The sequence below is a fragment of the Tamandua tetradactyla genome, chromosome 13, assembly GCF_023851605.1.
Source record: "Tamandua tetradactyla isolate mTamTet1 chromosome 13, mTamTet1.pri, whole genome shotgun sequence".
Classification (NCBI taxonomy): Eukaryota; Metazoa; Chordata; class Mammalia; order Pilosa; family Myrmecophagidae; genus Tamandua; species Tamandua tetradactyla.
In genome coordinates, this window is record NC_135339.1 from 63779491 (window position 1) to 63806397 (window position 26907).

General features: G+C 36.8%; 1 protein-coding gene across 6 annotated transcripts in view; it reads right to left on the reverse strand.

The window, feature by feature from the left end:
• ARMH3 (armadillo like helical domain containing 3) overlaps window positions 1-26907 on the reverse strand; it is a 365667-nt gene that overhangs the window by 256919 nt on the left and 81841 nt on the right. For all 6 annotated transcript variants that reach the window (XR_013161708.1, XM_077125817.1, XM_077125814.1 and 3 more), the window contains 6 exons: window positions 14686-14742; window positions 14430-14576; window positions 11817-11924; window positions 2567-2659; window positions 1742-1816; window positions 1538-1624 (listed from right to left, as the gene is read on the reverse strand). Coding sequence is in view for 5 of the 6 variants with exons in the window: in XM_077125817.1 (XP_076981932.1) it covers window positions 1538-1624; window positions 1742-1816; window positions 2567-2659; window positions 11817-11924; window positions 14430-14576; window positions 14686-14742 (567 nt within the window). In the remaining variant the exon portion in view is untranslated. The remainder of the gene's footprint in view (window positions 1-1537; window positions 1625-1741; window positions 1817-2566; window positions 2660-11816; window positions 11925-14429; window positions 14577-14685; window positions 14743-26907) is intronic.

Here is a 26907-nt window from a genome sequence, read left to right on the forward strand (position 1 = left end):
GTATCAAAAGCTGCAAAGCCCAGATAAATTATGCCCACCAGCTTGCCCTTGTCCACTATGTTGCTCTGACAGACTAGAGATACATACCTTACTCCAGAAATATTTTCTCCAGTTCCTTGGCCACGTCCAATTTTTCAGGCTAACATTTCAGAGAGCCCTATTGGGCTGAGCCAGCTTTCAGTTCACATTCAGAAAATCCAAGCCACTGCTTCTGAGTGGTCTGCATCCAGCAGAATGTTTTGAAAACCTTCATTACTGATGACAGCACATTCCTGTCCTATATAACTCAACTCTCTTTAACTATCCTCAGCTTTTCTTTCAGGTATTTTTCATGCCGTTGTAATAAGGCCCCAGATGCTACTACACAAACAGAGATCAAAACAACTACAATGCCAACACTTCCAGATCACCAGTAAAACAGGTGTTGGTGATAAATTACATATTTACTAAGTAACTCTACACACTATTCTTCAGTTCCTCCAAGACAGTAGAAGAAATCAGTTACTGGGATTTAAATCAACACATTAAACATTGCTCCACATATTCCAGTCTCCCTTCAAGTATTCCTTTCTTACAGCATCCTCATTTTCCATATTCGCCCTATTAAGAATAAGCTTCAGGTTAAGTGTTGTCCATCACTTCCAACCTCGCTAAATAAAGCCTGACTAGGAATCATATCAAAAGCCACTAAGTCACTTATCATACCCAGGAGCTCAGAATTAAAAATCCTCTCTCTAGCTGGGCCATTTCTCATAACCTGCTAAAGTCAGGTTGCCTCCATGCAGCTCCTGATTTCTGGGCTCAATGAAATCCTGGTGCCCAAGACTCAGTGACAAATGCTCCCAATTCCTTCAAAACAATCCCCCTTTCCTGTGTTTCCTGCCTTTTGAGGGGAATCAAAGAGATTCAGCAGCCCAAGTCTAAAACTCTGAGTTCTGCTCTTTATCTCAAAAATCTACAGATTTGTACCCTAATTAATGCAGGGTCAAGAAAACTCTACAAATGATACGGATAAGGTCCTGCCTTCAATTTTCCATGAAAATCAACAAGAGTTCCCAGACCAACAATGACACTTATACAAGTGGACTGAATTGAGGAAATCCAATATATGAAAATCTAATCTTTCAAAACAGACATACTTAGGTCAGTGATTCCCAATACTGACTAATCATCATTATACTCAATAGGGGAATCTTAATAATAATGGTTATCATCATCATCCCAGGGTACACTCCCCACAGATTCTAATTCAGTGTCCAGATTATAGCTCAGAAATCTTTTTTTTTTTTTAAAGTTCCTAAGTGATCATAATGATCAGCTGGGTTTGGGAACCTCTACATTAAGGGAAGTTGAACCACAGGATTCCTTTGAACAGCCATATCCTCTGCCCCATTCATTTAATATAGGATTTTTAGGATTTGGTTTATTAAAATTAATCCATATATCATTTGTCAAGAACATATCTCTTATATTAAGCAAAGTTCACTGAGGAAGATTATAGAAAGATAACAACAGTCTTATTAAGGGGCCCACTCACCTCATACTTTCTATAGTTGACCAGCAAAGCCAAGAGGACAACAGCATCATACCCATGCTCCCTACGACTTGGTGGGTGGGAAAGTATCTGTAAAAAGAACCAGAGATGTATGACAGTGCTAATTCTTGGTTCCTGGTAATGCAGACAGAGATTTGAGAAGGTGATTTATCCAAAAAAGAAAGAGGTAAAAGGGAACTGACCTACCTGTAAAATTGCTTCAAATATGCTATTGATCATTACATACTCCAGGATAGTGTTCTGGCTAATGTTATCTGTCACCTGAATGCAATAAAAGACATTTTAAAGTCTGTATTGAGGTATTCTGCTATCTCATGTATATCTCCTCCCCTATCATCTAAGAGACACAGAAATGCTACAACATACTACAAGATACTTAGAAGGTCTTCACAAACACCATCAAAACTGCCAGAACCTGAAAAACAAACACTAGAAGGGAGGAAATTAGCAAATTAAAACTTCCTAAATATCTGAACTTCTTACTACCTATTTCATACCCCTACACCCGCATTTACTATAGTTTCTTGGGTTTCATTCTTCAAAAGCACAGGAAGGGGTTTATGAATCCAGAAGTCTTCAAGCAGTGACAAGGAAAAGCAATCACCTGAAGTAGATGAACAATACCCCACCTTCCTCCCACTAGAAAGTGCAGGCCAGCTTCCAGCTATAAAATCAAAGTTAGGACAATTACAAAAATTTTCAGATTCATAAGAACCATTTCCAGATGAGACCTGACGAGAAAGGCAAATTGGACAATCTGGGAGTGTACTTCTGAGGGATATATATGCAATATCCTACAAGCTGAAAAATGCCAACAATTGCTCCAAAGAGCAACTTCCAGGACAGTCACTCAATTAACTTCTTTCTACACATTCAGACACTAGAGAACAATGTTAATACTCCAGTAGAAAACATTTTCCTTTCTTTTCCCTTCTAACTTTGGGCTCAAGTGTTCAAATATGCTTTCCCCTGCTTTCAAGTCCCTTGACAAATAAATGAAGGGTCACTTACGGTCACTAAACAAAGGAGAAGTTTCAAACACAAACTCTTCAGACTTTCAGAACCTTCTGCGCAAAGCAATGAATCCAAACTCTCCATCAAATTCTGAGAAAGAGAACCGTTAAGTACTAAATCATATCATATAACATCTAAACCTTGTCTCTGTCCAACTCTGGGTTACATTACACAGGGTAATATGAATAATATACAATGAAGAAGCTAAATCATTCTCCTAGGCCTTAAACCTTGCAAAAATCGTAAAGGATAACATCAAAGTCTAGATAATTTGGGAAAAAATACTTTAGAGCACAGAGAACAATAAAGAACTCAATATTCTATCAAATGAATATTTTCAGTCTACAATCCCCAAATAAACCTTTAAATTAAATGGAAGTAAATATAAAAAGGAAACAGTCTTTCCTGGGGCCTACTATTAGCTGTTTTATTTACTTATAATTTATACTCTTTCAAAAAGAACTTGAGGCTTAAAACAATATATATATACGTTATAAGACAATTTGGTAGAAATATAATAACAAAAATGATGCAGTGTACTAGAGTAACTAATAAACATACAAACCCTCTAACACAGAACACTGAATGAAGCTTAATGTAAGAATGATAGAGGGAGCAGGCCTGGGGGCAAAACTGAAATCAGAAGGAAAGATAGACAATAAAGACTGAGATTCTATAATCTAGGAATGCCTAGAGTGTATAATGATAGTGACTAAATGTACAAATTTAAAAATGTTTTTGCATGAGGAAGAACAAAGGAATGTCAATTCTGCAGGGTGTTGAAAATAGATGATAATTCATATTTTAAAACTTTAACTTATGTGTGAGACTAAAGCAAAAACTGTCTATTTGGTACAAAATTTATATTTTGACTAGTGCATTTCCTAATATAATTTAAGTGGACAGATTAATTGAACACCATAAGTACACGAAACCTTGAGTAGGGCATAAGATTTTCTAGGTTTGTCCAGAGTGATGCTCCAATAAATCCCAGAGTGATTTGAACAGTGAATAAAAAAGCATTTGCAAATTTCCCTTGGGGGAATGGTGAGAAAGGGGGAAAATTCAACTTCCCATTTGGAGAAGGCCTGATATTCTGGCAAGCAGTGAGGACAACAAAATCAATAGGTTGAATCCTCAATTTGGGGGGTTATTCCTATGAAACTTAACCCAGCAAAGGATAAATCCCAGAGTGATTTGAACAGTGAACAAAAAAGCATTTGCAAAGTCCCCTTGGGGGATTGGCAAGAAAGGGGAGAAATTCAATTTCCCCAAGTAGAGAATTCCAGATATTCTCACAAGCAGTGGGGACAACCAAAGCAACAGGCTGAGCCCTCAATCTTGGGTTTTGATCATATGAAACTTAACCCTGCAAAGGATACGCTAAGCCTACTTAAAATTAGACCTAACAGTCACCCCCCAGAGAACCTCTTTTGTTGCTCAGATGTGGCCCCTCTTTCTCTCTCAGCCAACATGACAAGCAAACTCACTGCCCTCTCCCTCTCTACATGGGACATGACTCCCAGGGGTGTGGACCTTCCTGGCAACATGGGATAGAAATCCTAGAATGAGCTGGGAGTCAGCATCAAGAGATTGAGAAAACCCTCTCGACCAAAAGGGGGAAGAGTGAAATGAGACAAAGTGTCAATGGCTGAGAGATTCCAAACAGAGCTGAGGTTATCCTGGAGGTTATTCTTATGCATTAAGTAGATATCACCTTGTTATCCAGGATGTAATGGAGAGGCTGGAGGGAACTACCTGAAAATGTAGAGCTGTGTTCCAGTAGCCATGTTTCTTGATGATGATTGTATAATGATATAGCTTTCACAATGTGACTGTGTGATTGTGAAAACCTTGTGTCTGATGCTCCTTTTATCTACCATGTCAACAGATGAGAGGAACATATGGAATAAAAATAAATAATAGGGGGAACAAATGTTAAAACAGATTTAGCTTGAAATGCTAGTGATCAATGAAAGGGATCAGTAAGGGGTATAGCCTGTAAAATTTTTTTTTGTTTGTTTGTTATATTTTTCTGTTGTCTTTTTATTTCTTTTTCTGAATTAATGCTAATGTTCTGAGAAGTGATCATGATGATGAATATGCAACTATGTGATGATATTGTGAATTGCTGAGTGTATGTGTTGGGAATGTTTGTTTCTTGTAATTTTTTTTAATTAATAAAAAATTTTTTTAAAAATTGAAAAAGTAATCAGACTTCAACCAGAGATATGAATGAAGCTAATCTGGATAGGTCTAAAGTAAACCAGAATACAACGTAAAGGATGATATGGTCCATATTTCAAAACCACAACCTCTGTGTGAGACCAAAGGGAGAGATAATTTATTTGGTGCAAAATTTACATTTTAGATAGTGTATTGTATGGTCAATTTATTCAAACAGCATAATTACACTGGAATCTGGAAATGGCATGAGATTTTCTTGGTATATTTACAGGTTAGGGTAATGCCCTGATACATGCCAGAGTAATCTGGACAAAGAATAAAAAAGTATTTGCAAGGAAAAAGGAGGAAATATTCAACTTCTCCATCTAAGGAATTACTGATGTTCTTGAAAGCAGTGGTCACAATCAATTTGATAGGCTGAGTCCTTGATCTTGGAGTTTACCCCTATGAATCTTATTCCTGCAAAGGAGAAGCTAAGCCTACTTACAATTATGCCTAAGAGTCACCCCCCAAAAAACCTCTTCTGTTGCTCAGATGTGGCCTCTCTAAGTCAGCTTGGCAGGAGAACTCACTGCCTTCCTGCCTACGTGGGACATGACTCCCAGGGGTGTAAATCTCCCTGGTAATGTGGTACAGGACTCCTGGAATGAGCTAGGACCCGGCATCATGGGATTGAGAAAGCCTTCTTGACCAAAAGGGGAAAGACAGAAATGAGAAAAAATTAAATTTCAGTGGCTTGGAGATTTCAGAGTAAAGAAGTTATCCTGGAAGTTATTCTTATGCATTATGTAAATATCCCTTTTTAGTTTATGGTGTTTGGGAGTGACTAGAGAGAAATACTTGAAACTGGTAAATTGTATTCCTGTAGCCTTGATTATTGAAGACGACGATAAAATGATAAAGCTTTTACAATGTGACCGTGTGATTGTGAAAAGCTTATGTCGGATGTTCCTTTTATCCAGGGTATGAATAGACAATTTAAAAAAGAAGGACCAAAAATAAATAAATAATAGGGGAGAGGATAAGGAGCAAAAAAAAAAAAATTGGGTAGCTTGAAATACTACTGGTCACTGAGAGGGAAGGGTAAGGGGTATGGGATGTATGAGTTTCTTATTTTTTCTTTTTATTTCTTTTTCTGGTGTGATGCAAATGTTCTAAAAATGTCCTCGGTGATGAATATACAATTATATAATGATATTGTGGGGGAAAAAAGCAAATGTTTATAGTACATTTGAAAAGAAAAAAGGGGATCTATTAATTATTAAAAATTGGGCTTTCAAAGAATACAAGAAAAAATACAACCATGAGCCTTGCTCTCAAAGTACTCTTAGTTTCTATTCAATGGCTACAATGACAAAAATACATGTAAAGGAAGGTAATTAGAAGTCACCTGTTCCAGGACCCATTGGGGCTCAGCTATAGTTTGAAAAATCAGTAGTATTTAATCAAAATTTGAGGAGAAAAGCCATTCTAGATGGGTATTAGCATGATTAAAGCCACATGAAGAATAAAGGAGCCTTGGGTATAGGGTTGGAATACAAGTGGTTTGTTATTATGGGAGTATAAAGAGTGAAGCACATTGGTAAGAAATGAGACTGAAGAAGTATAAAAGGAGTAGGATATGAAAGTCTTATAAGGTGTGCTGGTTTGAAAAGATGTATGTCCCCTAGAAAAGCCATGTTTTAATCTAAATCCTATTACATAAAGGCAGAATAATCCCTATTCAATACTGTATGTTTGAAACTACAATCAGATCATCTCCCTGGAGATGTGATTTAATCAAGAGTGGTTGTTAAACTGGATTAGATGACGACATGTCTCCACCCATTTGGGTGGGTCTTGAGAAGTTTCTAGAGTCCTATAAAAGAGGAAAAGAAACATTTTGGAGAATGAGAACAATTCAGAGAGAGCCAGAGAAGAACGACATGCCACGAGAGCCCACAAGCCAGTGACCTTTGGAGATGAAGAAGGAAAACGCCCTCTGGGTAGCTTCATGAAACAGGAAGCCAGGAGAGAAATCTAGCAGATGACGCTATGTTCGCCATGTGCCCTTCCAGCTAAGAAAGAAACCCTGACCGTGTTCACCGTGTGCCTTCTCACTTGAGAGAGAAACCCTGAACTTCATCAGCCTTCTTGAATCAAGGTATCTTTTCATGGATGCCTTTGAATGGACATTTCTATAGATTTGCTTTAATTGGGACATTATCTCGGCCTTAGAACTGTAAATTAGCAACTTATTAAATTCACTATTTTAAAAGTCATTCCATTAGTATATTGCATTCCATGGTATATTGCATTCCGGCAGCTAGCAAACTAGAACATAGGGCTAAGTAAAGAATTTTTATCCTGTTAGGGAAAGGGATCTAATAAAGGATTTTAAGCAAAAAGATTTAAGAGTGAGCTACATCACTCTGCTGTCAGTGGATAACAGATTTAAAAATATAAGCCTGCAGGAAAGGAGACCAAAGAGGACCAGTCTATAAGTTTCTTGAGGACAGCTGCCATGGCTTACTTGTATATTCCACTGTATCCCCAGTGGGTTGGGAAACTGAGAAGATAAGTGCTCCAGTTCTGAAAGGGAATGAATGAGGAATGTAGAAGAAACAATCAGCTCCATATTGGATATATTAAGTAAGAGGTCCTTATGAAATGGATTAGTGGATATATTCAGCGATTACTTAGGTTTACAACTCTGAGGCTTAAAGGAAGATGTTAATGCTAAAAATATAGATGCAATAGTCATCAGCATATAAGCAGTAGCTAGAACTATTAAAATAAAGGAGATACTGGGATTTTTCCCATGATATATATATACAGAATATAAAGAGCAAGAATTAAAAAATGACTCGGGCAGACCAAGGTGGCTCAGCAGGCAGAGTTCTCGCCTGCCATGCCAGAGATACAGGTTTGCTTCCCGGTGCCTGCCCATGTAAAAAAACAAATTTTAGGTACTAAATTTTTGTATATTCATTATTTTTTGTAACCTAATCACTGTATGATTCTTTGGCTCACAGATTTCTTTATTTTAAACCTAGTAACAGAAGACTAACTCTTTAAAGTTCACATTTTAAACAACATTTATTTAAAATAGTCTCAAATACTGCAAATCATATATCTAATATTAAATTATATCCAAAATACATAATGAACTCCTACAACAAAAAAGACGAATAACTCAATCTAAAAATAAACAAAAAATGTGAATAGATATTTGTCTATAATAGATATACAAATGGCAAATAAACACATAAAAAGATGTTCCCATTAGTCATTAGGGAGATAAAAATCAAAACCACAATAAGGGGCAGGCCATGGTGGCTCAGCTGGCAGAGTTCTCGCCTGCCATTGCCAGCGACCCGGGTTCGTTTACCAGTGCCTGCCCATGTAAAATAAATAAATAAATAAAATTTTTAAATTAAAAAAAAAAAAACACCACAATAAGATACCTCTATACAACAGAGATAACTAAAATAAAAAAGACATTAACAAGTGTCAGCACGGATGTGGAGAAAGAAATTAGAATGGTCAATCTATTGCTGGTGGGATTGCAAAATGGTGCAGCCACATTAAAAATAGTCCAACAGTTCTTCCAAAGGTAACATATGACCCAGCAATTCCACTCCTAGTCTACCTAGAGAGACAGAACTGAAAATACATGTCTACACAAAAACATGTACAGAGATGTTTATAGCAGTATTATTCATAACAGCCAAAAAGAGGAAACAAACCAAACATCCATCAACAGATGTATGGATAAGCAAAATGTGGTATATCCATATAAAAGACTATTGTTCAGCAGTATAATAGAATCATTGTGCATCAAAGGTCTTTGTTATGAAAGCAAAATGAAAACCTACACAATGGGAGAAAATATTTGAAAACTATATGCCTGAAAAGGGTTTAATATCCAGAATTTATAAAGAAATTCTAAAACTCAAAAAAAGACCTACAACCCAATTTAAAAAATGGGCAAAAGACTCGAAAGGCCATTTCTCCAAAGACGATATACAAATGGACAAAAAGCACTTGTAAAGATGCTCAACACCACTAGCCATTATGGAAATACAAATCAAAACCACAATGAGATGCCACTGCACATACTATTTTACATCCTACTATTAAAGAAATGGAGAATTATAATTATCAGAGAGGATGCAGAGAAAAAGGAACACTCATTCATTGTTAGTGGAAATGTAAAATGGTGTAGTCGTTGTGGAAAACAGTTTGAAGGATTCCTCAGAGAGTTAAATATAAAACTACCACATTAGTTCTATATTTAAAACACTAGCAATCCCACTATCAGGAATATACCCAAAAAATTGAAAGCAGGAACTCAAACAGATATTTGCACAGCAATGTTCACAGCGGCATTATTTCACAATTGGCAAAAAATGGAACTACCTGAAAACTGTTGCATTGTATTCCAGTCGCCTTGATTCTTGAAGACAATTGTATAATGATACAGCTTTTACAATGTGACTGTGTAATTGTGAAAATCTTTTGTCTGATGCTACCTTTATCCAGGGTATGGATAAAAAATAAGCAAATAATAGGGAAGAAAAGGTGTAAAATAAATTGGGCAGATGGAAATACTAGTGGTCAATGAGAGGAAGGGGTAAGGGGTATGGGACGCATGGGTTTTTTTTTTTATTTCTTTTTCTGGAGTGATGCAAATGTTCTAAAAACGATCATGGTGATAAATAAACAACTATGTGATGATATTTTGAGCCACTGATTGTACACCATATATGGACTGTATGTATGTGAAGATTTCTCAATAAAAATATATATTAAAAACACCTTCCATCTCCTTTAATTAACAACTCTGCATGTACTAGGCCTCTAGAAATTAATACGTTAAACCAACTCAATGGGAGCAAATATCCATACAGCTTGTTTTCCAATGAAAAATATTGTTAAAAGTAGCACCGTTCTAAAACTGCCTATGCTCTTGCAAAGCAAGGGAAAGACTGAGCCAGGCTTCTGAGTGGAAATGTAGCGCCCAAATTCTGTTCTGCTTAAAATGGTGGTAACACATACTGGTGAATAAAAAGAAAAATTGCAAAAAAAAAATTATATATATATATGAAATATAACACAAAGAAAGAACATGATGTTGGAAAAATGACACCAATATGATACATCCTACAACATGGATGAACCTTGAAAACTCTATGCTAAATGAAAGAAACTATACTCAGAAGGCCACATATTATTCCATTTATAGAGGATGTCTAGAACAGACCAATCCATAGAGACATAAAGAAGAATAGTGATTAACTAGGGGCTGGAGGGAAGGGAAAGTGAAGAGGGACTGTGCGTCAGTTCGAAACTGTATACCCCAGAAAAGCCATTCATCGTCTTTAATCCTCATTCAATACTGCTGTGTGAGATCTTTTTTATTGTTTCCAATAGTGGGTGGTAACTTTTCATTAGATGGCTTCCATGGAGATGTGTCTTCATCTATTCAAGGTTGGGTTGCTTACTGGAGCCCTTTAAGAGGGAACCGTTCTAGAAAAAGCTTGAGAGCCCACACAGCCAGACACCTTTGGAGATGCAGAAGTACCCCCAGGGAACACTCATGAAATGAGGAAAGAAAGCTAGCAGACATTACCATGGGCCCTCCCAGCTGAGAGAGAAGTCCCAAAATGTCTTTGGCCCTTTCTCTGGAGTTAAGGTATCTTTCTCTGGATGCCTTAATTTGGACATTTTCACAGCCTTAGAACTGTAAGCTTATAACTTAATAAATTCTCTCTTTAAAAGTCATTCAATTAATGATATATTGCATTCCAGCAGCTTACAACTAAAACAGACTGCTAATGGGTATGGGGATTCTTTATGGGGTGAAAATGTTCTAAAATTAGAAAATGGTGATGGTTGCAAAAATCTATGAGTATAATAAAAACTACTGAACTGTACATTTCTAAAGGGTGAACTGTGTGATATGTGTATTATGTATTAATATAGCTATTATTTTGTCTATAGATTTTTTTCTTCCTTGCTTTAATTTTATATTGGTTTATGAAACATATTATGCAAACGGGCTTTACAATGATACTTAGATATTTTATTTAAACATACTATGGAAAAGCTTACTAAAATACCCATTTTAGGTGGGTAACATTTTACAATGTTAATTGTAAAAACGTTTGCATCTTCATATTTACTTGAAATCAGAAAAATGTTTAGTAATAAATCATTACTATAACAATGTAGATATTTGTAATTATTTTCTACTTAATATTTTTAAAATATTCACAGTTTTGACAGCTGATCAAATGGTATTTAAGTTAGTGTTCAACATTTAGAATTTAGGAACTTTGCTATATGAATTTGTAGATTGTTTTCCTTGCTGCCTTAATTTTAAATTGGTTTATGAAACTTAGTGCACAAACACAGGTTTTACAATGATTATATGGATACTTTATTTAAATATGGCTATGGTTAACCTGAAATATCTATTTTTGGTGGTTCTAGGTGTATTGTTTGTTTTCTTAAATAAAAATATTTAATAAAAAAAAGATAATGCCTTTCTGGAGTAATGGAAATCTTCTAAAATTGATCATGGGTTGAATGCACAACTATGTGATGATACTATGAGCCAGTAATTGTAAACTTCAGATGGTTTGTATGATGTGTAAACATATCTCAAAAAACGACATTAAAAAAAAGATGTCAAATAGCAAAATTTAAATTCTGATTTTAAAAATCAGTTATTGTGCTGAATAAGAAAGTTTAAAGTTTACGCAGTATATTAATGTTATATTTTATTTAAATTCACAACTGTTTGTGAGAATGTATGATCACATAATACAAATAATAAAAAAATGCTCCATCTCTATCCTACAGAGAAAGGATACCCAATTTAAATATGAATTTAAAATTTCCTTTCATTCAGATAAACCATATCTGTTAAATAAAAATATACAAATCCAATGTCAAATGCAATTATCTATGTATCTCTGACTCCAAATCTTTTAGTACAACTGTTTACAGATGCTATCCATGAACCATTGTCAGAAGTGGCTATTCACAGGCAAATCTGTAGCTTATGCCTCACCTTCATGCATAGCTCTGCCTTGTCAAAGCCCATCAGCATGTTGATAATATCAAACCCAGAGGTAGACTTATTCTTCTGATGGACTCCTCGAATGAGTGCACACAAGGTCTGCAGAGATGAGAGAAAAAGAATTATTTCCAGACAAGGAAGCCTCAAAACTAGGTCACCTGATCTGCAGCCTTATATTGCAAACCTAGAACCTTCTCCTTACACAACTGATATTTAAATTTCTGTTACTCTGAGCTCAAAACACATTCTAAGTTTTAATATAACATAATACATAAATTTAAAGAGGAACAGCAACTGAGACTCTTGCCATTCTTTTTTTAACCATCTCCTTTTGAAAAACTGCACTGCAAAGACTGAAAGGTGACATCAAAAAATAAAATAAAATAATAATAACATAAAATATAATTCTTGAGTCAGAGTCATGGGATTTATACTGTTTCCCTTTATTTAAAAGGGGAAAGAGCAAAATGAGACAAAATAAAGTGTCAATAGCTGAGAGACTCCAAGCAGAGTCAAGAGGTTATCCCAGAAGTTATTCTTATGCATTATATAGATACCACCTTTTTAGTTAAGGTGTAATGGAGAGGCTGGAGGAAACTGCCTGAAAATGTAGAGCTGTGTTCCAGTAGCTATGTTTCTTAAAGATGACTGTATAAAGATATAGCTTTCACAATGCAATTGTGTGATTATGAAAACCTTGTGTCTGATGCTCCTTTTATCTACCTTTCGACAGAAGAGTAAAACATATGGATTACAAATAAATAAATAATAGAGGTAACAAATGTTAAAATAAATTTAGTAGACTGAAATGCTAGTGATCAATGAAAGGGAGGGGTAAGGGGTATGGTATATATGAATTTTTTTTGTTTTCTTTTTATTTCTTTTTCTGAATTGATGCAAATGTTCTAAGAAATGATCATGATGATAAATATACAACTATGTGATGATGCTGTGAATTACTGATTATAAATGTAGAATGGAATTATCATATGGTAAGAACGTTTGTGTTTGTATGTTGGTATGTTTAATTAAAAAAAAAAAGTTAAGCTCTTAAATGGTAAAAGCCAACTGCTTCAAATCTTAAATTGTTTATAAATCCCAACTACTATTTACTAGCTATTTGAACTTGAGCAAATTAATTTTTCAGTGCCTCAATTTTCTCATCTATAAAATGGGAATGATAATAATTGCATCCATCTCAGAGTAATGTTATAATTATTATGTAACAATACTGTAAAGCACTTAGAACAGTCCCTGGAACACAGAGCCTGGAATTGTGTCACAACTCGGTGAGTGTTAGCTATTGAAATAATGTGCTATTATTTTCATGGGTCACCAAGTATCTTTATGTCAATCCACTTTCACTGAACTAAGAGCAGTTTATAATTCATGCTCAACAGTATGGCACCGCAATTACTAGAAGTACAATCTCCAACTTTTATTTCTATTTTCACTGAACCCATGCTCAACAGTATGGCACCGCAATTACTAGAAGTACAATCTCCAACTTTTATTTCTATTTTCACTGAACCATACAACTGTGATGTTCAAAATCTGAAATTTTTTGTTTCAAGGGTTAACAAAGCCACAGGATAAAAATGGCCCATCTTTTTGGGGCATCGACTCAAGAGGTAATTATTATTTCCATTCCACAGATGAACTCCAGCTCACAAAGCAACGTGCCAACTACAAAGTTAGAAACTTGAAACCAATCTACCAAAAATTCTAATAAAATCTTTTATTCTCTCATGGACTGTTCATACTCAGCCCAAACTTGGCTATACTGAACCCACTAGACTGTAAATTTTAAATACTTTGTTCAGCAATCATTCAGTAAGAATTTACTTCTAGAGTGCCAACTATTTGCCAGACACTGATTCTACCAACTACGAATGAAGTACTGAATGAAACTATCAAAGTCTTCGCCCTCAAAAAGTCTATAGTATATCCCCACCACCCGGTCCAATGCTTAGCATTTAACAGCCATTCAAGACAACAGTTGTTGAATGAATCTTCCTCATAGTAATGTCTCTTAGCATTAAGAACACTGAATCATAATGTATTTTGAGTTAGATCCTTTTGAAAATCTGATGAAAGGCTTCTTTCCAGAAAAATGAATATATATACAAAAAATATTATATAATTTTAGGAAAAGTGAAGAATCCCCTGAAATCTCAGGTTAAAAACTCCTGATATAGTGAGAAAATAGTGTACTAAGAATCTCCTTTTCTGAATTTTGCTATACACTAAGCAGTCTTGCCTCAGTTTTCCCATTACTTCCTTTTCTCAAGTAATAGCAAGAATTCTGTCAATCTATCTTGGAGTTAAATCAAATTACACAAATGAACAAGATTACTAGAAGTATCAATTTGTTTAACGAGGAAGATGGCTAAACAAACATGGTACAGGTATGTGATTACAGACAGGAAGGAAGGAAGAGAGGGAGGGAAGGAAGGAGAAAGAGACACAGAGAGAGAGAAGGAAAAAGAGAAAGAAAGAAGAAAACCTCATATCTAAGGGCAATTTTAGGTTCCTCAGGTTCCAAGAGATATGTTTCGATTTCTTTCTCTTAAACAAGACTTTCCCAGTCTCCCAACCTTGTACCTGCAATGCATTGACAACTCGAATTGGATGCTCCTCTCCAAGAGCCTGGATACAGTGTTGAAATAAGCAATTAATATTGTCCTTGATCTTCATTAGTTCCTCACCATCAAGAGATTCTAGCTTGCCTTCCAGGTACTCTAAATTCACCTGCCAAGGAAACAATAAAAGCCTGAGGGCATTTTTAGTGTAGCACATAGAATACATGATAAGGCAATCTCAGATACCAGGAAAATCCACATATACCACCAAGTCTTACCTTCATGAGGAAGAGCTCCTCCCAAAACCGAGGACTGCATTTACTGGGGTCCTCCATCTGAAACCAGAAGATAAGCAGGTTCAGCTCAGCTGTCACCAAAAGCACTAAAAATATGCTCCTCTGGGGAGGAGGCAAAGCAAAATGGTGGCATAGGGAGGTACAGAATTTAGTACTCTAGAACAGCTACTAAATACTCAGGACCTGTCTAAAATAACTGGGGGACATTCCTGACTGGAAACACATCATACACCAGTCTGGAACAGGTGGAAGAGCCGAGATCACACCACAGAACTGCAAGCCAAGTCCTAGAACTCCAAAGCCTGGCGCTCACTGGAATGGCAGGCTCAGTCAGAAACACTTCCCCAAGGGAAAAAGAAGAGGTCTCTGCTGGGAGCAAGGGAGGACAGCTCAGTCAAGCGCCAATTGTGTTTTGTCATTGTTGTTGTTTTAGTGAAAACTTTACTCACTTGTTTTTTGACAGAGTTAAAACATTTCCATATCAAAACAGCCACATCAAGGCAACCACAGCAAGATGTTCATGTCATCAAAATGACTGTAAAAGCTGTGTGTGAGTGTGACTCTGTGAGTGTGAAATTTTGTGTCTGATGCTCCTTTTATCTACCATATCAACAAAAGAGTAGAACATATGGAATAAAAATAAATAATAGGGGGAACAAACGTTAAAATAAATTTAGCTTGAAATGCTGGTGGTAGATGAGGGCGAGGGGTAAGGGGTATGGTATGTATAACTTTTTTTTCTCTATTATCGTTTTATTTCTTTTTCTGTTGTCTTTTTATTCTTTTTCTGAATTGATGCAAATGTTCTAAGAAATGATGAATATGCAACTATGTGATGATATTAAGAATTACTGATTATATATGTAGAATGGAATGATATCTTATTGTTTTGTTTGTTAGTTTTTTTAATTAATAAAAAAAAGGAAGGAAATCAGGCAAAGATATTACAAAAAAAGAAAACTACAGGCCAATCTCTCTAATGAATACAGATGCAAAAATCCTCAATAAAATTCTAGCAAATCGTATCCAACAACACATTAAAAGAATTATACATCATGACCAAGTAGGATTCATCCCAGGTATGCAAGGATGGTTCAACATAAGAAAATCAATTAATGTAATACACCATATCAACAAATCAAAGCAGAAAAATCACATGATCATCTCAATTGATGCAGAGAAGGCATTTGACAAGATTCAACATTCTTTCCTGTTGAAAACACTTCAAAGGATAGGAATACAAGGGAACTTCCTTAAAATGATAGAGGGAATATATGAAAAACCCACAGCTAATATCATCCTCAATGGGGAAAAATTGGAAACTTTCCCCCTAAGATCAGGAACAAGACAAGGATGTCCACTATCACCACTATTATTCAACATTGTGTTGGAGGTTCTAGCCAGAGCAATTAGACAAGAAAAAGAAATACAAGGCATCAAAATTGGAAAGGAAGAAGTAAAACTATCACTGTTTGCAGACGATATGATACTATACGTCGAAAACCCGGAAAAATCCACAACAAAACTACTAGAGCTAATAAATGAGTACAGCAAAGTAGCAGGTTACAAGATCAACATTCAAAAATCTGTAGCATTTCTATACACTAGTAATGAACAAGCTGAGGGGGAAATCAAGAAACGAATCCCATTTACAATTGCAACTAAAAGAATAAAATACCTAGGAATAAATTTAACTAAAGAGACAAAAAACCTATATAAAGAAAACTACAAAAAACTGCTAAAAGAAATCACAGAAGACCTAAATAGATGGAAGGGCATACCGTGTTCATGGATTGGAAGGCTAAATATAGTTAAGATGTCAATCCTACCTAAATTGATTTACAGATTCAATGCAATACCAATCAAAATCCCTACAACTTATTTTTCAGAAATAGAAAAACCAATAAGCAAATTTATCTGGAAGGGCAGGGTGCCCCGAATTGCTAAAAACATCTTGAGGAAAAAAAACGAAGCTGGAGGTCTAGCGATGCCTGACTTTAAGGCATATTATGAAGCCACAGTGGTCAAAACAGCATGGTATTGGCATAAAGATAGATATATTGACCAATGGAATCGAATAGAGTGCTCAGATATAGACCCTCTCATCTATGGACATTTGATCTTTGATAAGGCAGTCAAGCCAACTCGCCTGGGACAGAACAGTCTCTTCAATAAATGGTGCCTAGAGAACTGGATATCCATATGCAAAAGAATGAAAGAAGACCCATCTCTCACACCCTATACAAAAGTTAACTCAAAATGGATCAAAGATCTAAACATTAGGTCTAAGACCATAAAACAGTTAGAGGAAAATGTTGGGAGATATCTTATGGATCTTACAACTGGAGGCGGTTTTATGGACCTTAAACCTAAAGCAAGAACACTGAAGAAGGAAATAAATAAATGGGAGCTCCTCAAAATTAAACACTTTTGTGCATCAAAGAACTTCATCAAGAAAGTAGAAAGACAGCCTACACAATGGGAGACAATATTTGGAAATGATATATCAGATAAAGGTCTAGTATCCAGAATTTATAAAGAGATTGTTCATCTCAACAACAAAAAGACAGCCAACCCAATTACAAAATGGGAAAAAGACTTGAACAGACACCTATCAGAAGAGGAAATACAAATGGCCAAAAGGCACATGAAGAGATGCTCAATGTCCCTGGCCATTAGAGAAATGCAAATCAAAACCACAATGAGATATCATCTCACACCCACCAGAATGGCCATTATCAACAAAACAGAAAATGACAAGTGCTGGAGAGGATGCGGAGAAAGAGGCACACTTATCCACTGTTGGTGGGAATGTCAAAGGGTGCAACCACTGTGGAAGGCAGTTTGGCGGTTCCTCAAAAAGCTGAATATAGAATTGCCATACGACCCAGCAATACCATTGCTGGGAATCTACTCAACGGACTTAAGGGCAAAGACACAAACGGACATTTGCACACCAATGTTTATAGCAGCGTTATTTACAATTGCAAAGAGATGGAAACAGCCGAAATCTCCATCAACAGAAGAGTGGCTAAACAAACTGTGGTATATACATACGATGGAATATTATGCAGCTTTAAGACAGGATAAACTTATGAAGCATGTAATAACATGGATGGACCTAGAGAACATTATGCTGAGTGAGTCTAGCCAAAAACTAAAGGACAAATACTGTATGGTCCCACTGATGTGAACAGACATTCGAGAATAAATTTGGAATATGTCATTGGTAACAGAGTCCAGCAGGAGGTAGAAACAGGGTAAGATAATGGGCAATTGGAGTTGAAGGGATACAGACTGTGCAACAGGACTAGATACAAAAACTCAAAAATGGACAACACAATAATACCTAATTGTAAAGTAATCTTGTTAAAACACTGAATGAAGCTGCATCTGAGCTATAGGTTTTTGTTTTGTTTTGTTTTGTTTTGTTTTGACTTTACTATTATTACTTTTATTTTTGTCTCTATATTAACATTCTATATCTTTTTCGGATATGTTGCTAGTTTTTCTAAACCGATGCAAATGTACTAAGAAATGATGATCATGCATCTATGTGATGATGTTAAGAATTACTGATTGCATATGTAGAATGGTATGATTTCTAAATGTTGGGTTAATTTCTTTTTTTCCGTTAATTAAAAAAAAAAAAAAAGAGAGAAGGGGTAATTGGAGCTGAAGGGATACAGACTGTACAACGGGACTGGATATAAAAACTCAGAAATGGACAGCACAATACTACCCAATTGTAATGCAATTATGTTAAAACACTGAATGAAGCTGTATGTGAGGTATAGGTTTTTTGTTTTTTTTTTTTTCTTTCTATTAATGTTTTAATTCTTATTCTGTTGTCTTTTTATTTCTTTTTCTAAATCGATGCAAATGTACTAAGAAATGATGAATATGCAACTATGTGATGTTATTAAGAATTACTGATTGTACATGTAGAATGGAATGATTTCTAATTGTTTTGTTAATTCTTTTTTTAGTTAATAAAAAAAAACTTATCGGAATAATAAAAAAAAAAAAAAGGAAGGAAAAAAAAGCTGTGTGTGAAGCAAACTGGCAATGACAAAACAGCATGTAGCAAAATGGCCCATATCCTATACTGGCACACTACTTGCCCAAAGGAATGTTTTCTACAATGTCAGTGCTATTTAAAGATGAGGATGAAAAATTGTATTTCTTTCCATCAATGCTTTTACCTTCAGAAGGAAGTTGGACTTAGCCACAAGGAACTGCATGACAAAGAGGTACCATTCCTTACTGCTAGAGATCAATGACTTTTGCAAAAAAAGAACAAGGTACAAATTAATAAAGACAATCTTGCTTTTACCATGGAAATTGTGAAACATGATATGCTGGTTTGAAATGATGTATATACCCTAGAGAAGCCATGTTTTAATCCTAACCCCATTTTATAAAGTCAGACATTTCTAATTCCTATTCAGCACTGCATGCTTGAAACTTCAATTAGATCATCTCCCTGGAGATGAGATTTAATCAAGAGTGGATGTTAAAATGGATTAGCTGGATGCATATCTCCATCCATTTGGGTGTGTTTAGATTAGTTTCTGAAGTCCTATAAAGAGGAAACATTTTGGAGAGAGCAGAGCAGAATGACAAGTCACGAGAAGCAGAGTCCGCCAGCCAGCGACCTTTGGAAATGAAGAAGGAAAATGCCTCCTGGGGAACTTTGCAAAGGGAAGCCAGAGAGAAAGCTAGCAGATGATGCCATATTCAGTACATGCCTTTCTAGATGAGAGAGAAACCCCAAACTTCACTGGCCTTCTTGAACCAAGGTATATTTCCCTGGGTGCCTTTGATTGGACATTTTTATAGACTTGCTTTAATTGGGACATTTTCTTGGTCTTAGAACTGTACACTAGTAACTTATTAAATTCCCCTTTTTAAAAGCCATTCCATTTCTGGTATATTGCATTCCGGCAGCTAGCAAACTAGAACACATGGGGACAGTCTGGAGCCACTTCTACAGTGTCTGATACTGTGTGTTGGAAGGCAAGCCCAAAAGAAACAAAAAATGTTAATACTCTCATCTGCTGCCTCAGCAGATGTTCAAATACTTTGCAAAACTCTACTTGGAAGCTGTGATGTTCAAAACCTTTCTTGGTTATATCTTGTTATTTTCTTTAAACATTTTTTATTATGAAATATAACATATACAAAAAAAGCAATAAATGTCAAAGTACATTGTAACAAGTTGTTATAGAAAACAGTGCAGAGTTTAGAATGGGTTACTGTTTCGCAATTTTAGTTTTTTCCTTCTAGCTGCTCCAAGACACTGGAGACTAAAAGAAATACCAATAATTCGATTCAGCGGTCACATTCATTGGTTAAATCTTATCTCCTGTTAAAATTCTTCCTTCTCCTTTGACCCTTCTCCCTGTCTTTAAGGGTATTAGGGGTTCTGCCCCATTCTAACTTTAACATGCTGGAAAGGGCTGTCAATAATATGGGAAATGGGGATGGAACTAGTTGATGTTCTTGGAAAGAATGGCCCCTCTGGGTTTCAGGACTTATCTAGCCTCAGAATCCATCTGGAGGTTGTAGGTTTCTGAAAAGTAATCTTAGTACATGAAAACTTTTGTAGACTCTCAGATAGAGCCCTAGATATTCTTCAGGGTTAACAGGAAGGTTTTTGATTGGGATTTGGCAGACCGTGACAATTAGTAATATCTAGCTAAAGCTTGCATAAGAGAAGCCTCCAGGAGAGCCTCTCGACTCTATTTGGACTCTCTCAGCCACTGATACCTTATTTTGTTACATTTCTTTTCCCCTTTTGATCAGGAAGGCATTGTCAATCCAACAACTGACAAGTGCCAAGGACAAGTTCATCCCCGGGAGTCATGTCCTACATTGCCAGGGAAACTTTAACCCCTGGAAGTCATGTTCCACATAGCAGGGAAGGTAATGATTTTACTTGAAGAGTTGGGCTTAGACAGAAAGAGACCACATCTGAGCCACAAAAGAGCTTTTCTGTAACTATTAGGAATAACTATAAGTAGGTTTAGCTTCTCTGCTACAGAAATAAGCTTCACAAGAGCAAGCCTCAAGATCAAGGGTTTGTCCTATTGACTGAGGAGTCCTTAATTTTTGAGACAAGATCAGAGGTTTGCCTGGTGGTAAAGCCTAATACTTCCATAATTTTTCTGTCTTTCCTCAAGGAAATTGCCAATACTTCTTAATTATCTATCCAACATACTCTGGGATGTATGCAGGTATTACCTTAAGCTATGCAGGATTGCAAGCCCTCATTCCAATTCTGGGCTCTATGTACTTGGGTTGTTTAAATGAGCTATCTATACAGGTTGAATTAGATTACGTGCTACATAATTTAGGTTTTGGACAAAATAAACCTCTCTCCCTTTGGTCTCATATAGTAGGTGAAGTTCTGAAATACAGACAATGTCATCCTTACTCCTATATTCTGATATACCTTAGTCCCGACCCAACTGACTTCATTCTTATTTCTAATTGAAGCCTGATCTTTTTTGGTTTCTTTAACAGTTGTTGCATGTAACAATACTGATTTTCAGAACTGCAAAACCCTAACTCTGTGTCTTAGGTGTCACAGAGGTAGCCGAAGTTCCAGGAAGATACCAGCTTATACATATATAGCACAGCACCTCAAAATCAAGAAACATTTTTACCTCCAAACTAAACGTGACTACTATAAGAGTTTACAATCTAGGTCTCAATTTCCTTTAAGTGTTTTCTAAAAGAGACCATACAATATTTGTTCTTTTGTTTCTGACTTATTCTGCACAATATAATGTCCCCAAGGTTCATTCACCTTATTACATGTCTCATGATTTTGTTCACTTCTGTAGCCACTCAATATTCCATTATACATATATACCACAGTTCGCCATTCTACTTCTCACTCAGCACGTCCTTCAGCCACCTCCATTCACTGGTCATGACATATAATGTCCAAAATAATCTTCGTCTCACAGGATCCTCACTTAGTTGTACAATCACCATCACTCTCAATTTTAGACAATTTTCATTGTTCCAAAAAGAAAAAATAACAGATAAATACACCCACACCAAACAGAAAGTTCAAACCTCCCTTTAACTCTTGCCTTTCCACCCCTCAATTATTTACCCCTGGTACTGCTGAGGTACTATTAATGACTTCCTGTTAAATATAGAAAATAGCAAGCAATAGTAGTTTTTCTGCCCATAGCCCCTTAATATTGACTCTTTTTACAAGATTCATACCTCTGAAGTAGTTCGTGTAAGAACATGTTTATATTTGTAGTGTTAAGCGGTGGGTTACATGCGTCTATAAAACCCCCTTCAATTATGTTCACCTTCAATATGGCAATATTACTTATAGACCCACTAATGAACTGCCTTCACTTCCGTGCATTGTCTTACAATAAGTTCAACCTCATCAGCTACTGGTTCACCCATCTCTAGCTTCTGTGTATCTGTAATTCCCCTATATTCTACAGTATAAGACACTGACCTTACACTTACCAGGATCATAATAACAAAATTCTACAGTATCTATCCTTTTACGTCTGGATTATCTCACTCAGCACTATTTCCTCAACGTTTATCCATGTTGCCTCATGCTTCAGGACCTCACTTTGTCTTCCTGCTGCATAATATGCCGTTGTATGTATAAACTACATTTTGTTTATCCACTCTTCTGTTCATAGGCACTTGGAATGCTTTTATCTTTTGGCAATTGTGAATAATATCGCTATGGATATTGGCGTGCAAATCTCTGTTTGTATCACGGCTTTCAGCTCTTCTGGGTGTATACAAAGGGCTGGTATTGCTGGGGTGAAGCGAAACAGGTGTTGCCCAAAGATCCCTATAGACTGGGAGAAGGATTAAAGGAGAAGGAGGAGGTATAACACAGAAAATGGAATTTAACAAATGAGTATGGCTGCTGAATCACTGTATTGATATTCCTTCTAGCCTCCAGTGTTTTGAAGCAGCTAGAAGGAAGTAACTGAAATGATGGAATGGTAGCCCATGACAAACACTGGAATCTGTTCTATAACTACTTGTTGAAGTGTGCTTTGAAAATTATTGCTTTTTCCTTCCTGTGCTTTGTATATATGTTACATTATACTTTTCTTTTTTTAAAGAAATACTAGTGGTCAATGAGAGGGACGGGTAAGGGGTATGGGATGTTTGAGTTTTTCTTTTTATTTCTTTTTATGGAGTAAAGTCAAATTCTAAAATGATCAAGGTGATGAATACACAACTATGTGATGATATTGTGAGCCAGTGATTATACACCATGTATGGACTGTATGTGTGTGAAGATTTCTTAATAAAAATATATATTTAAAAAAATGTAACACAAAGACACAAAGAAAGAACATGAAGTTGGAAAAATGGCACCAATACGAGGCATCCTACAACATGGATGAACCTTGAAAACCCTATGCTAAGTGAAAGAAACTATACATAGAAGGTATATGATTCCATTTATACGGAAAAGACATTTGTTGAGGCTCTTCATCCTAGATTTGTTTGGTGCTGCTCTTGCATAAAAGCCTTGTTTCCCAGATATGCAAATGCAATCATCACACATCCTGGATGCAACAAATAGCCTTTTCCTGAGTGAAAATCTCAGAAGCCTGGGCAGTTAAACCCTGTCTCCTCTCCTTTCATGTCAGACCTCTACAAGTGTCATGGTCAGGTTCATATCTCAACTTGGCCAAGGGGTGGTACCTGCTTGTCTGGTTGGGCAAGTGCTGGCCTGTCTGTTGCGATGAGGACATTTCATAGAATTAAATCATGAGCACATCAGCTGTATCCACAGCTGATTCCATTTGTAATCAGCCAAGGGGAGTATCTTCTACAATGAGAGATGCTTGATCTAATCACTGGAAGCCTTTTAAGGAGGATTCAAAAGAAACAGGCTCTTCTTCCCGCCTTGGCTGGCGAGCCTCTCCTATGGAGTTCATCCAGACCCTCCAACGGAATCGTCAGTTTTACAGCCTGCCCTGCGGATTTTGGACTCTGTGTTCCCACGGTTACATGAGACACTTCCATAAATTTTATATTTGTGAGTGTTTCATGTTGATTCTGTTTTTCTAGAGAACCTAACTAATACAACTTGGTACCAGGAGTGGTTCTTAAGAAACAGAATCTTAAAATTTGGTTTTTATGAATTTGTTTTCTACTCTGACTGGTCTCAAAGGCACTAAGGACTCTGATTCCGATAATCAGAACGACACTCCCAATACACGGAGTGCGTTGGCAAAAGAGATAGTCAAAATATCACCATTCGATTCTCCTAATGCTTCACTTGTATGGGCTATGGGGGATAATGTTTTTGACACCTTTACGGAGTTTTATGGAAATAAGAGGTATACAGATGTTGGCTGGTTGTTGTTAGAGATACTGGAAACATTAAGGAGTGAAAGGGATGGGCTTAAGGCTTCAAACAAGAAGCGTAAGCACTGTCTGACAGATGTAGAAATTTCTATGAATATCTTGAAGGCAAATCTTATTTCCTGTAGCCGTAGACTTGAGATATCTGAAAATCAGACTCAGAATCTTATTGTTAGAGTAGCAACTTTACAACAAACTGAAATTTCAATGTTGCATGGTGTCTGCTGTTAAAGTGAGGGCTTTGATTGGAAAGGAGTGGGACCCTGAAAAATGGCATGGTGACATGGATTGATAATGATGTCGGGGGTGAGGTTCAAACCCTAGGTCATGCTGAGTCTTCTCTAGATAACCCTATAATAGTCTGCCCTGAGGACATAGCCACTCCACCTCCAGCCTGCCTTAAAGAATTAGCCACCCAACATCCTCCTGAAGGGATTAGCCCTAGAGTGATTAATCCTGTTTCACCAGATGAAACTGCAAATGAAGGCCCTGAAGCAAATGGCTTGGAACATATTTCTAATTATTTTCATGACCCACCCCCACCACCCCTCATTTCTTCCAGACCTATAATTAGACTAAAGACCCAAAAGGCTCCTAAAGGTGAGGTACACAGTATCACACATGAGGAGGTATGTTATACTCCAAAAGAAGTGTGTGAATTTTACAATTTATATAGACAGAAATCAGGGGAATATGTGTGGCAATGGATTTTAAATCATAAGAGTGTGGGATAATGGTGGGAGAAATATAAGGCTGGATCAGGCTGAATTTATTGATATGGGCCCACTAAGCAGAGATTCTGCATTCAATGTTATAGCTCAAGGGGTTAGAAAAGGTATTAACAGTTTGTTTGGATGGCTGGTTGAAACATGGATCAAAAGGGGGCCAAAAGTACATGAGGTTGAAATGCCAGAACTGCCCTGGTATACTGTAGATGAGGGGATCCAGAGGCTTAGAGAGACTGGAATGTTAGAGTGAATTTATCACGCAAAGCCTGCTCTTACACCCCAGGAATGTCTGGAGGATGCACCTTTTACCAGAACAGTGAGAAATAAATTTGTGAGACTAGTGCCATCATCCCTGAAAAGCTCTGTAGTTGCACTTCTCTGTAGGTCAGATATTACTGTAGGAACTACTGTCACTGAGCTGGATTCCTTAAACACAATGGGGATGACCAGATTCCGAGTTGGCAGAAGCCAGGTGGCAGCACTTAATCGCCAAAGACAGGGTGGATGCGGCTATTATAATAGACAGCAAACTCAAAGCAGGAGTCAAAATTATATGACTCACAGAGATTTGTGGTATTGGCTAGTAAACCATGGGGTACCTATGTGCTGGTTTGAAAGGAAGTGTGCCCCCTAAGAAAAGCCATGTTTTAACATAACTCCCATTTCATAAGGTAGAATAATCTCTATTCAACACCGTATGTTTGAAATTGTGATTGGATCATCTCCCTGGATGATGTGATTTAGTCAAGAGTGGTTGTTAAACTGGATTAGGGGATGACATGTCTCCACCCATTTGAGTGGGTCTTGATTAGTTTCTGAAGTCCTATAAAAGAGTAAATATTTTAGAGATTCAGAGAGACTCAGAGAGGGCAGAGAATGCTGCAACACTACAAAGCAGAGAGTCCACCAGCCAGCGACCTTTGGAGATGAAGAAGGGAAATGCCTCCCGGGGAGCTTCATGAAACCAGAAGCCAGGAGAGTAAGCTAGCAGATGACGCCATGTCTGCCATGTGCCCTTCCAGCCGACAGAGAAGCCCTGACTGCGTTCGCCATGTGCCTTTCCAGATGAGAGAGAAACCCTGAACTTCATCGGCCTTCTTGAACCAAGGTATCTTTCCCCAGATGCCTTTGATTGGACATTTCTATAGACTTGTTTTAATTGGGACATTTTCTCGGCCTTAGATCTGTAAACTAGCAACTCATTAAATTCCCCTTGTTAAAAGCCGTTCCGTTTCTGGTATATTGCATTCCGGCAGCTAGCAAACTAGAACATACCTAGAAATACAAAAGAAGGACAGTCAACTAAATTCTTGCTCGAGCTGTATAAACAAAACAGTTTTAGGTCAAGTGAACAGAAGTCTAACCTGAATTATGGCCCCTTAATCAATTTCCAGACTTGAGACAGTTTACAGACCCAGAGCACCTTGAATGAAGGGGAGGTCAGGTCCCTTTGGGGGAGAACCCTGTTACACTGCCATAAATTTATACTGTTAATCTTCCTCCAAGCCTTCCCCAAGGAGACTGATGGCCTTTTACCAGGGTAACTGTGCATTGGGGAAAAAGAAATGATCAGATATTTCGGGGGTTATTAGACACAGATTCAGAATCGACATTAATTCCAGGGGGCCCAAAACGTCACTCTGGCCCACCAGTCAGAGTGGGGGCTTATGGAAGTAAAGAAGAGTTTTTGTGGAATATAGGAGATCCCCTGGGGCGTCTTTTAGTTCTAACATGCCCTGTGATTAAAATCAATGGAAAACTGTAACAACCCAATTTAGGCAGGGGTACCAATGGCTCTGAAATTTCAAGAATAAAGGTCTGGGTCACCCCACCAGGTAAAGAACCACGGCCAGTTGAAGTACTTGCTGATGGTAAAGGGAACATGGAATGGGTAGTAGAAGAAGGTAATGATAAATATGAACTATGACCACATGATCAGTCACAGATGCAAGGACTATAATGCTATTTTGTTCATGTTATACTATTAAAGTAATAAAATATCAAGTTTAAGAATGAATATTACCCACGGATTTGCACCCTACTCTGGAAAGATTTAATGTGTTTCCAGTTATTTGCAAGACAGCTGAGC